The sequence below is a fragment of the Leuresthes tenuis genome, unplaced genomic scaffold, assembly GCF_036924035.1.
Source record: "Leuresthes tenuis unplaced genomic scaffold, fLeuTen1.0.hap1 SCAF_3, whole genome shotgun sequence".
In the NCBI taxonomy this organism is placed as follows: Eukaryota; Metazoa; Chordata; class Actinopteri; order Atheriniformes; family Atherinopsidae; genus Leuresthes; species Leuresthes tenuis.
This window is the reverse complement of record NW_027325357.1, coordinates 29629911-29642943: the sequence shown is the minus strand read 5'-3', so window position 1 is coordinate 29642943 and position 13033 is coordinate 29629911. Positions and strand designations below refer to the sequence as shown.

The 13033-nt window shown below is 39.8% G+C and overlaps 1 protein-coding gene across 3 annotated transcripts in view; it reads left to right on the top strand.

The window, feature by feature from the left end:
* iqsec1b (IQ motif and Sec7 domain ArfGEF 1b) overlaps window positions 1-13033 on the top strand; it is a 188866-nt gene that overhangs the window by 157028 nt on the left and 18805 nt on the right. For 2 of the 3 annotated variants that reach the window (XM_072382934.1, XM_072382936.1), the window contains exons 1-2: window positions 4231-4428; window positions 11236-11515. In XM_072382934.1, the coding sequence (XP_072239035.1) occupies window positions 4364-4428; window positions 11236-11515 (345 nt within the window). In that variant the 5' untranslated portion in view covers window positions 4231-4363. Of the gene's footprint in view, window positions 1-4230; window positions 4429-11235; window positions 11516-13033 lie in introns of those variants that run through there. The other variant, XM_072382935.1, reaches the window with a different exon arrangement.

The following is a 13033-nucleotide window of genomic DNA, read 5'->3' as shown; positions in this document are numbered from 1 at the left end:
CTGTCCCTCAGTGTGACATGGCTCAAGTGGTAGGAAACAGTTCAAAGCAGTGTTTATCAGTGTAAAAAGATAGAATCACATTTATGTACAAGTAAAATGGAGACTGAACATACAGATGCACAATATTCTATGAAGAAGGTTAAAGGTCAAGTGAGTAATAGTTAAATTGGCTGCAGTGTAATATGTAGCAGAGGAGTGTCCTCACAGTTATAGGAATGTTTGTAAACAGCTGCGGCTTATGGAGCTCACATACTGCAGAATTGGACAAGGAGCAGAAGATGGCTGAAGGGATACTATGACCTCCTGTGAGAAAACTGTAAGAGCCAGGAAAATAATTTGAAGACCGTGACCACCAGAAGGGTTAGAGGAACAAAGGAATGTAGTTTTTATTTCAATGAAGTGAAAGTTGCTTAATCGGCAGCGAGTTGAACACACTTGAAGCTGTCTGTTGTGTCATACCAAACTTTCCATTGGAGTTAGTTAGAGAATTTGAAAGGTTTTGCTCGCTTCAAGGCTCATAGCTGAAATTCTGTACATGTGAACTCTTTGGCAGTTACACTGGCTGAAAGAGGACAAATTTCCCTACATTTTAAGGTATAATTTGTTTCTGTAAGTGAAACTGTATGAAAGTTAGAGGAATTTATTTGAAAAAGCTGAAAGTTATCAGAACTCACTCTGCTGGCTGCTCATTCATAAAAACCAAGAGGTGGCTTAATATTTGAAAAAGCTGAACAAATTGGTAATAGCTGAATGTCTTGTGACCAGTTTAAAGTTTGAATGGTGTCTCTAGTTGGAAGTATGCTAAAGTAGTTAGGTTGAAAAGAGTTGAAGTTGAAATTTTTGAAGAGTTGAAAGCACTTTCCATTCATTTGATGCACGGGAAAATTTGAATAAAAGTTAGAAACACCAAAATATATTGTGTAAATCCCCTGAATGAGCTGAACATTTTGAGACCAAAATTGTTGAAATCAGTGAAAGTATGCAGAAGTAGTTAAAGCCCCAAAAATGTACGGAAAAACTAAGATGTTGGAATAATAATAATAAAGGGAAACAGGAAAACAATAGTGAGAATACCTAATCAGCATTCTCACAATGAAAAGAAAAAAAAATCTGTTCTAATTGAGCGCTTTAAAGAACTTCAATAAAAGTGTCCCCCTCTTGTCGTTATCTCTCACAAATTGGTAGAATGTAAATGGAAAATGCAATAGGCCGATTACAGTGTAAGCGCAAGTTCAAGCAAACACTAAACTCAGCACAGCACTGATTGGTAACCATGCCCAAAACGAAGGTAGACTCAACAGCAACAATATTTTCTTGATATTTGTTGAAAACACTAAGAATAACTCAAGTACACTAAAGGTTCAGATTTTGATTTACAATGATATGGAAATAAAAGAGAATCATGTCCACAGATTTGTGACGCAGGAAGGGGGTGGTTGTTTTGCTCTTATCTCATTGTAAGGCTTTTCATATCTGCATACTTATCAGAGCTCCTTGTTCAAAATGTCTCTCCTCAGAATATTTCCGTTTTGAATTTCTGATTCTTCTAATCAGCGCTGTTGTTTTCAGTCACAAACTCTAGCATCTGGAGGGGTGGATGTGCAGACACATTTGTCTCCAGCTACCCTACTCACACAGATTGCTCAATTTACTTACCAAGCGAAGCAGAAAAAGCAGTGTTTGTCAATTACTCTATTTTTAGAGTCCAGACAGTGTGACAGGTGTGTCTGTGACACCTAAAAGAGAGACCCATTGTAAAGTTGTCTTGCAGCAAACTCACTTTGAAGACAGTTGCTCAGAATTGTACGACTATTCTTGAAGCAGCAGCTGTTTTATGAATTCTGTTGAGGCTGTTTGAGTCTGAGAGAAAGCTAATAACAAACAGGGAAGCACCGGGCAATCAGTGCAGTGACATGCATGCATACATGTAATTTGATTAATCAAAGAAAGGCTGCGTTTAGCTGATAACTTCACGTCCTCACATCAACTGTCTTACTCGCATTAATGTCGGTTGAAACATAGCTCAAAAATATTTTTAGTTACTCCAGTCAGACAGAGAACAGCCTGTCTTTTTCAGGTGTTGTGATTCTGCACACATATCTCAAAGGTCAAACTGGGAACTTGATGCAAAGTGATGTGGGGTGGCAAAGCCAGCAGTACGGTGGCCCTGAAGTGCAAATCACGATGGCAAAAGAGAAAACACAACAGCAAATTAAAAAACACAACGGCAAAAGAGCAACGACAAAGACAACGACTGTAGCCTGAGCTACAGCTGTCCTGTTTTCTCTTTTGCCATTGTGTTTTTTGATTTGTCATTGTCATTTCTCTTTTGTCATCCCTCCTGGGAGTACAGGGACTTTGTCATTTTAACTTTGTTGCTTTGACTTTGTAGCTTGATCACAATGAAACAGTCCAGCATGACTTCGGAACGTTTGCTGTTAGTGTCCAGCATTCCTACACCCAGTTAGTCATGGCACCCATGCCAAAGAGCACATGTCTGATAAAACATTATCAGACATCCTGGAATGGGAACGGTTTGCTCAAATTGGGTAGCTATTTGAGCAAACAAAGATGTTAAAACACTGCTTAAAATACTGGAAAAATTAAAACAGTTTCTTAGCTTGAATTTTAAAATAAAAACATTTGCATTAGCTTGAATTGATGATAAGCTTATAGGATAGTTAATAGTAGTCAGTGGAGTGGTAGTCTACATTTGAGATACTTGGAGCAAGGCAGGGCTGAACTGACTGGAGAAATTACTGTATTGTCATATCAAATACTTTATTCATCAACAGTTAACTATGTTAGGCAGATGTGTGCAATAGGGAGGTTAACGTTTTCTTGTCACACACTGGCAGTAACAAAACCATAATTAATAATTTTCTAATTGTTACGGAGCGTATGGCACAGTTTTTAGCTCTGAGGTAAATGTGAAGGATGTCTCTTCTAACTATGGCACTGTTTGACTGATCACTCTCAAGACAACAGAGTCCGATAAAGGGCAGCTGTCTCAAGCTGTTCCTCTGCACCCTAACAGATGTATAGTGTTAACTGCTGCTGCTTTACCTTAAGCTTCATGGTCATGACAAATGCTTAAGGGAATCGACTGACTCTTCTACTGTTGGGCTTAGCTGAACACTTCAATAGACACAACATTAGTGTCTATTGAACAAGCTAATGATCAAGACTTGCAGGATTGTCAGGTCGTTTACAGGTTTATTTTCTTTTTAAAGCTTTTTTTAAGGCTTCAAACTTTAGATTCTTCTGATGCTCATCAAGATTTTTTTCAGCACCACGGTTAGTATTGTTCAGATTTACTCCCCCCAAACAGGAGGTCAGATATTTTTTTGTCTGCAGGAATCCTATGAGAGATCATCATAACTCTCTTTACCTTTGCTATAATGAACTCCACATCTTCAGTGTGTTTATCTGTTGCACTCCATATGAACCTTCACCATATGGGAAACATTTTGCTCCTTTTTGTTAAACTCTGTGGTTGCTCATTCAGTTTTGTCTCCCTCTTTATTTCTAGCTATTATATACTGTAATCAGGATTATTTTCCACATTACACTGAGCCATTAAGAATTTTTTTGAGGCACATTTGAGCAAAACATGTATGTGCAGAAGGCCCTGAGGATTTCTACCCAAACTACTCCTATTAGCTCTGTTATCATAGTGCTTCACTGGGTCGATAAAATCTTTAGTCTACTTGATACACGCCCAATTGTTTGGGCAATGATGTCAGTATACAGAAATGGCCATACAGCTGTTGCTTGTTATGCAGTGCCATTTGGAAGACTACAGTCATGATAGCATCATTTTATGCGTACCTCTTAGGCCTTTGATCAGCAGTAGTGAAGTGGTGATAATTAGATGCAGCATATGTCTTCCATATGAAGCTGAAGAATGACATCTGAAGGCATTCGTGTGGAGGTAAAGCTCACATTACTTCAGCTGTAGCTCCACATCCACAACAGCTAAATCAGTACATCCAGGGGTTTCCCCAGGCCCCATCCTTTACGCCATTCTCTTGCTATTAATAAGGCTTGCACTCTCTCTTCAAATTTTTTCTTCGTATTTAATGCCCCATCCTGTTTGAGACACTTCAGCTCTGAGGGACAACAGTGCTCCCACAGCCACACGACCCAGTTTCCTCTGGAGGAATTCCCTCCCTCTTCCTCCGAATGCCCCTCCTCAAAACTCTCTGCAGGAAGGTCAGCACTAGAGAGGTGTCCAAGGAGAGGAGAGCGTTTCCATGTCAGGATACAGCGCAACCAGCCAGGGAACGCTACATTCATCCCAGGACTGGAGTAACAGAGATCAGAGGGGTTATGGGTATGGTGTAGGTTCTCAGAGAGCAACATGTGGTGTCTACCGTGTACCTCAGACAGGACACAGTCTTTGCTGGAGCTGGATTTTGACGGCTAGTAAGTGTACATGTGCTGGTACTGTAGACATATTCTTAGCCTCTGATTTGGCACTGAATTAGTCTTGTGCTGCAAGTTTTACATTTCACTAATGTTTGGTCCTTTATTGGAGGACAGCTGCCAAGCTTGGTTGAGAAAGCATTTATTTATGTCCAACAGAACTGCTGTTACTGCTTATTGGATTAATTGCCCTTAATGTAGTGGATTTTGTGCCAAGATACAGAAGCTGATGAAGGGACACACTTTATGTAAGTGGTTGATTTTCCTGCTGAATGCAGCTGAGTCACATTTTGCTTTTTCCCTTCAATTCATACAGTAATTAACAGTCAGTTTGGATAGGGAGCAAAATTTAAGAACCAGAGGAAACCGACTGTTTGTGAGTGGCAGTTCAAGAAATTCATTCAGCACCAGAACACAGTGAAAAGAGACAACTTGAAGAGGCCATTCATCAGCACAGGCAGGACGTTTTCATGGGAGGGGTTGGCACCAAAGCTGTCCTCACATTACCTGCACTACTAGCGAGCAATTCATGCAGTGTCATGGGGTGTTTTTTCAATTGAAAAGGTTGCTATAATGACACAGACAGGAAGGGTGAGGTGCAGACCTTACAATATGTGTGGGTGTAATTGTTATAAACATTTGGTAAAACCAGTGTAAAGTGTTCAGTCCTGTCATGCATTTTTCCTCCATGGCAACCTTCAAATACCAAACTGAACTGAAACTGTGAAAGTGGTTTTAAGATGATTATAACTGTGAAAGTGTTAAGTTTAAGGAAAATGACTTGTGCACCATCATTCGGGTAATGTCAACTTGGTTCAGGGGATGACAGTTTTAGCAATACCGAGAAGGTCTAATGAAAAAATTGCTATGGTTTTGCTGCCCAGGGTTTGTCTTATTCAGTCTGATAACTCAGCCTTTAATGCTTCATTACAAAACAAAACTGGAACTACTCGAAAACCCTTCATGGATGGTGCAGTAAAAGGGCTAAAATGAATACTGTTGAATTCTCGTCAGAGATCATAAACTTGTAGTAGGAGAACAGCTACTATGAGGCTAGCTACTGATCTGACGAATGATAAGCCAGCAGTGGAAAGTGAACAATGGCAAATTAAAAGGTTAGTATTGATTCGATCTGGGTGGTAATTCATGCATCCAACACAGCTCTTCAACAGATCATCTGTTGTCTCAGCTGTGCATTAATATGGTAAGAGACCAATTACTTGCATCTCTAAACATGTGACCCTCTGAATTAGATACTCCTTAGGCTGGGCATTCATTTAAAGAGGCTGGGCATCAACATTTCTAAACTGGTAACAATCATTCCAATGCTGACCGCCTAATAAATAACCTTCAACAGACATTCCAAAGTTGTCTGGATCAGCTTTTAAAGTGGTTCATCTTCCTCTTTTCTACTTAACAGAAAATCATAGGGTACATTTCCACCACCTACTGTTGACTTGGCTGTCACTGCAGTCTGTGACTGCTACCATATACTGGAAAGTGAAATTGCAACCAGGGCACTCTTTCAGTAGACATACTTGATAATAGAACTTCCAGTTGAAATAAACAAATCCAAATTATAGGATTCTTTTACTTCGTGTTGAGTGTCTATTGTAAAAGACAAAAGCATGAAAAGCGAGTGCCTGTCAACCACCAGCCTCAACCGAGTGCTCTACAGTCTTAAATTTGACCCTTTTACAATGCCATATTCATGTGCATTGCTTTGTCATGCAGTTAAAACAATGACAGTATAATCATGGTGTCAGTTATCGTTTATGTTGATGATGCATCCTGTTTTAATTAGACATTCCAGAAAAATATCTGTTAAACCCTTGTGATCAGTTTGATGGAAGAGCAGCTCTCACCACCCCTACACATATCAGTTTAACTTTTGTAAAACAGCTCGTGAATAAACAGTTACATTAAGGAGAATGTACAGCTTCACTACAAGAAATTTGGTGAGTACATCTCTTAACGTGCAGCCATGGAGTCAAAAGTTTGGACACACCATCTCATTCAAGTAAGGATGCGTATCTCTGCCTTAGAAGACATTATGGTATGCATCTAGATATGTGGGATACAAGCCAATTCGGGTGTGATACATTTTAATACAGAAGGATTCAGTGTATGGATGCTGGTATTACCATTGATCTTGCTGAGTTGTGGCTAAGTTGTAATTGGATAAGGTCTTAATCTTGTTGTTGTTGTTTCTGTCTTGTGCTAGCTGTATTAGCATCCACAGATTCACGATGACTTCTCATTAAGTGAGTGTGCAGATGGCTACTGCTGTACTTTATCTTTGCCCCGCAGACTTTTCTCCAATGTGTCTTCCATTTCATAAAATCTGAATGTTTTGATGGTGCATTGAAGCTGTTTCAGTTTGTTTTTACATCTTAAACAACAATTGTCGACGCATCCACTGCTTTCGCCTCTCAGTCTGGGCAAGATTGGGGCGAGAAGGCAACGCTCTATGTAGTTGGATGATGGTGTGGACCCACTTTGATATTTCACTCCTGCTTTAATGCAGAAATCTCACATTGACTTTGTGCAGGATATGCAGTTTAACCTTAATCAAGCATCTTTAATATAGTGTATTTTATATAGTGTATTTTATTCAATCCAGGGGTTTATGTTCCAATAGAAGTACATAATTGACATTAAAATGAAAATTCAGTTTGTTCTGGCTCAACTAAACACAAATTCTATAGTGTATCATTTTAGAGTGTATATAAAAAAGAAACAATGTAACTAAGAAATAACCTGTGAGATTATATACCAAAAGAAAAAGTCTTAATCAAATGCTGACTAATACTTCTTCCTCTGATATAATAACAGCACTCCTTTATAGCAGTGTATATAACCCCATACTCTAGCTATTAAATAATTACTCACAGGTGCTTCAGAGGGAGGTTCTCTGTGTTGACATATCTGTGACATATAAAGAACTTTGGACTTTCACTTCTCCTGCTCTACCCTTTTTGTATGTCTGCCTCTGCTTTAAAATGGGATTTCCTGGAGAGGGTTTGGGTATTAATTTTAATGAGGCTGGATGAACGCCTGTAGAAGTCTCAGTGTCTTAGTCTCTTGCTCTGACCAAATGGTAAATGGACTTGTACAGCGCTTTTCTAGTCTAACTGAAAAAGCACTTCACTACATGCCGCATTCACCCCACATTCATTCGTCTTAAGATACACATAACTACGTGCTTTCTAATCATTCACACACAATGATACATTGGGGGGGCAACGTGGGGTTCAGTGTCTTGCCCAAGGACGCTTCGACATGTATCCTGGGGAAGCCAGAGTCGAACCACCGACCTTCTGATTGGTGGGCGACTGCTCTTCCTCCTGAGCTACAGCCGCCAAAGTAATCCCTCCCCCCTCTGCCTTTTCCTGTGCAGTCTGAGAGAAATGGCTCAGTAAGTCTTTGACTTGCCACAGCAAGAGTGGGTTAGTAGTAGTGGGTTCATTTTTGTTGACATTTAAAATGTCTTTCATATTTTGCCACAAATTAGCTTGTCCTTAACCACTTTTCTGTAGTAGAACCAGGCTGACTTTGTTGTCCGTTTTCTTTTTTGATTGCCTGTTAATTTGTTTAATTATACTTTTCATTTTGTTTTATTGTGGAATATAACTCTAATGCAACATAACTTGAAAGACTTTCATGTTTTCATTATGATTTCCTGGAGGCTGCTGCCTGCTTGCTTCAAAAAGAGTGCCACATTTCCAGCATGCTAAGCTTCTTCTCCATCTAAACAAATAGAAATTTCCAGTTAAACATACTCCACCAGGATGCACTCTCAGTGGCCCAACCTTTTGTCTAATTAAAGAGCTTTCACTCTGTCTGATGAGATTAGTTCCTTTTGAAATTAAAAATGTGATGAGGGTGCACAGGGAGGAGAATGAAGACGCAGCAAAGGCAATATTGAGCATTGAGCATCCAGCTTGGTAAGAGAGGACATTTTCTCTAATGAGAGATATTATCCCAAGAAAGCCTTTAGCTTACCTCACTGTGACTTCGTTGAAAGGCAGCAAATCTTTCAAGAGTCACTGTATTGCAAAATAATCAATAGAAACACAAGGCCTGTCAGTGCCAGCTTATTTTTTTTCTTGGTCTTGGCTCTGCTACTGATGTGGCAAGTTCAGAAAACTAGTTAAGCTCAGGGAAATTACATTTTCTGATGACAAATCCAAATCACTCACACTTTATGCTGTTGACTCCATCTCTGTCTTTAGCTTAGCCTAAAGATTCAACTCAATGTGTAAGATATACTGTAATTTGGTTTGTTGCACAAAATATTGCATTTTCAGAGGACAGTTTTAAGAAAGTACAATGACTACATTTTCCTAACATAATAACAGATCTGCCCATGTTATGACGTAGAGCTTTGGTTTTTCACTGTCCTTACTCCTCAATGGTTAGAATTAGGAATGAAATAATACAAAGAAAATAATTAACATTCTGTAATATTCATTCACACTTCTAAGTAAAGGCTGAAAAGAGGAGGTTTATGGACGATTCATTCCCAAACAAATGGAGAAGAAGACACCGTAAGACTGCAGCCAGAGTGCTGTAGTTTGTGCAAGCAGCTTGGCTTGAGACTGAAGTGATTCATGATTGTCACCAGTTCATGTTCAACTATTCATGTCAACTATTCATTGTCCCTGTGATTCCTTCTATAGTCAGTCTAGATATAACTTTTCTTACTTTCACTGATTTCAGCATCTTGACGCTAAGTTTGCTACAGAAAGAGCTTCTCTTATATGTTCTGACCTGCTGTGATAAATAGTGATAAATGTTTTTTCCACTTGTCCAAAACATTGATCGAAAGTGCATGATAATGAAGTCCATGTCATATTACCGGCAGAACTTTTCAGTTCCAGCATTTGAAATGATTGTCAGTGCCAGACTTTTTCTAGTGAGGCAGGTGTCCATATGTTCTGACTATGAGTAGTAACCAAGTTATTGTTTAGTTACCAACTTTTTTGGCTGATAATACCTCAACAAGAAAGGTTTTTCAATGCGTTACTTGAAAATCTCCTCAAGTTGTCGTCTCCTCTTAGAGCACTTTACATAGAGAAACAGTACAATTCCCATAGAGCAAGCAGTTAGTGACAGTGGACCCTAAGGAAATCTTCAGATAGAACATTTTTGCTCTAAATCTTTTACATACCACCCTTTAAAATATGGTATGTAGCTTCCTTTGACTTTGATATTCTTTGTTACTTGTTTGTCTGGATTCTCTTGAACACGTACATCAGAGGTAGCCTATAGACTGAAAATAAACTTGTTCAAATGCTGCTCTCTGACTCTCTCTGTACAGGACAATGACAGGCTTCATTGGTTTCCTGCTATGAGCTTGTTCTGGGTTTCAAATCTCTTTCCCATTGAGGCTTTTATTTCAGCTTTATTATCTAACCTTGACACATTCTCCCAAAGAGGTCTGAGTATTTGACAAGGTTATGCACGATGATGGATGATCTTGACATAGATGTCCTTCCTGATCCTTTTTGCTTCGTCTGTCATATAAATGATGAACTAAATTAAATTGTATTGATTGTGTTTTGTTAAAAAAGAAAAAAAAGCATTGCCTTAAGGCAGAAAAGCTCATGTTATCACCAGAGATTGTGAGGTTGAGGAGTTGTTGCCGCTGTTTTTAAAGCCCCATTACGATGCGATAGTGTCACCTCACCTCTCTGCTGGCTTTAGTGATGATGAATTGGAGACATTCTTCTCTCTCTGACTGATTGCTTATGTTGTTGATTCAAGGTCAGATGGTTCAGAGGAAACAACATGCCACACCTTGCAACAGTGTAGTATTGTAAACTGCCATACTGCTGTGTGAAAACGATCTGTGACGACAGAACACCTGCCACAGTAGGGTCTTGTGCAGCTTGAGCAGATGATACAGTTTTACTTTAATTTTAGACTTGTTTCCTGACGTAATTTCACTTTTTATTTTATCATAAGTTCTGTTTGTGGAGCTGCCTTCCAATTTATAGAATAAAAGACATTCAATTGAAATGTCTACGTGCAACATAATCTGCTACATATCTGCTTATAGTGGTATCCAGTTCTGTTTCTGCCACTGTCCCAGAGATGGACAACTTGATAAGGAACAGCAGTCAGATTAGGGCCTCTCATTTTATTCTAATAAAACAGCTTTAATTCTGTCCACTTACATGTATGTATCAAAGGACAGGGTCTCTTAAGCCTTTTGGCAAATCACATCTGTGTAAGAGGTGAAGGAGGAAGTGAGCAGGTTGACATTTCGCTGCTTGCTGTCAGGCAGTACTCACCACTTAACACTGCTGATTATCTAATGAGCGGTTCATGTTCGTGTCTACCCTGAGCACACAAGGATCTGTATGGATCTTAATATTCAAGACGTCGCTTCATGCGCTTTTATCAGTCCTGACATTGAGTCGCTCTGTTTCAGCTCAAAGATTGAACTGGTGATAATGTAGTGATTTTCGGGATTGTTGAGCTTTTTTGTGGCTTTTGACGTGTTATGATTTATTCATAAGCACTTCATCTCTTCTAATTAAGATATAGTGCTTCAGTTGTGTGGCTGTTCAGGAAGGCCTTAGGTTGTTTCTGCATTGTAAAAAGAGTGTTAAGGTGACCGGCAGCACACAGACTGCTGCTATAAATTCTCTCACGCGCATTTTTACCCTGCCAGCAGTAGCAAAGTTCACTTTTTCCATCTGTCACATGGTCCTTGCTGACACACAAAGCAGTGTGTACTCTCAGCCGATGACTCAGTGCACTAACTGAGCGTGCTTTGTGTGTGTCTGTGTGCCACAGTGTGGAAGGTGATGCCCCAGTCAGCGAGGTGGGCACCTCTGTGGACCCCAGTGGCGGCTACAGTTGCATCCCAGTGACCCACAGCAGCGGGCTCAGCCCCGACCACCTGGACAGCCAGCTCTACGGACATATTTTTCTGCCGGGCCACCCACGGCCTCGCAGACCCAAGCTCCAGCACTCTCAGTCCATCCTCCGCAAGCAGGCAGAGGAAGAAGCCATCAAGCGCTCCCGCTCGCTGTCAGAGAGCTATGAGCTCTCATCTGACCTACAGGACAAGCAGGTGAGAGCCACACAGACTTTAAGTTGTCTTGTTATGATGCACATATGTCTGGGTTTTTTTTAATCCATACCACACATATTGGGGTTTGGAGTTTAGGACAGTGCACACTGAATCTGTTCAATATCAAACTATTATTCAGACAGTGTAAAGTCACCTGCTAGCATGTTGAAACAGATATAGGCATCACATGATATTGTTTGTTTTGCCTGTATAAAGTCCAGTGTGAAACCAAACCTAACTGGATCAAATGGACACAATGTAAGAAAAACATGGACATGAGTTTGGACAACAACAGGACAACAGCTCTGTTGCAAAGGAGACATTCTCACAGGTCCGCACCCAAATGGACTTATAAATCCAATTTGAAGGGAACCGAGAAAAACTAGACTTGATTCAAAATGTAGTCAACCATATTAGTTCCACTGCGTGGTCCCAGCTTATTTTAAGTCTGCTTGCATTTGTTTAGGGTTTGCATGTATAAAAACGCATAGCAGAGAAAGAAACGAATGGAACCCTGCAAGAAACCAATACCTTCAATCACAGGATTACTGATAATGCAGCAAAATACTCTGAATTATTTATTGGATATGACATCAAACTGCATATTCAATAAGTTACCAGTCAATTCTGTTCAGATTATATTCATTACATCTCCATTACACACTTTTAGTTATCTGAAGGTTGTTATATAGCATCTCACTACAAGCTGCTGTCAGGCTAAGCCTCCTCATGGCAGTCAAATCTATTCTGGCCTTGTGGTCATACAACTCCCATCTATGTGGGAAGGACACTGAAACCTCCTGTAAGGCGGTGACAGTTGTTGCCTGTTATAATGAAACTGGCTGTCATGTTACTGGTGACAATTTTGTGTTCACTTCCCTCCTCACATGAAACAGGGAAACATGATGTGTCATTTTACACTGTTAGTCCATAGGTGGAAAACTAGGTCAGTGTGTAAAAAGTAAAAAGCTGAGATAGGGGGGCAGTGTTAGTCAGTACCATCATAATAATGGATTTATCACATCAGTCAGTTTACAGCCGTTTGCAACATGCAGTTTATACTGGACTCATTCCTTAGGTTGATTATTTCTAAGAGTTATTCTTTGACATTATTGGGCCACTACAGTAGTAGCTTCGGTATGTGGTGGTCTGTCTGATCTGAAATAGGCAGCAGCATCAATCTTTACACTCTTTGAGTAGTTTTTTTTTCAAAGTAATAACACTTGTTTTTGACTGGATAATACTGGTAATATAGTTGATGACACCTTAACCTGCAGTTAGGTTTCATCTTGAAAGTGAACAAGACAAAAGAGATCATTATCGATTTTATGAGGAGAGGGAATAAACTGAACACTATTTCCATCCTGGAGAAGAGGTGGAGGACTACAAATACCTGGGTGTTTACCAGGGCAGCAGAGACTCTCTACAAGAGGGAACAGAACATACTATTTGTTGAGGAAGCTTAAGTCCTTCAGTGTATGCAGCAGGATGAGTTGAGGCTGCATTGCAGCCATTTGA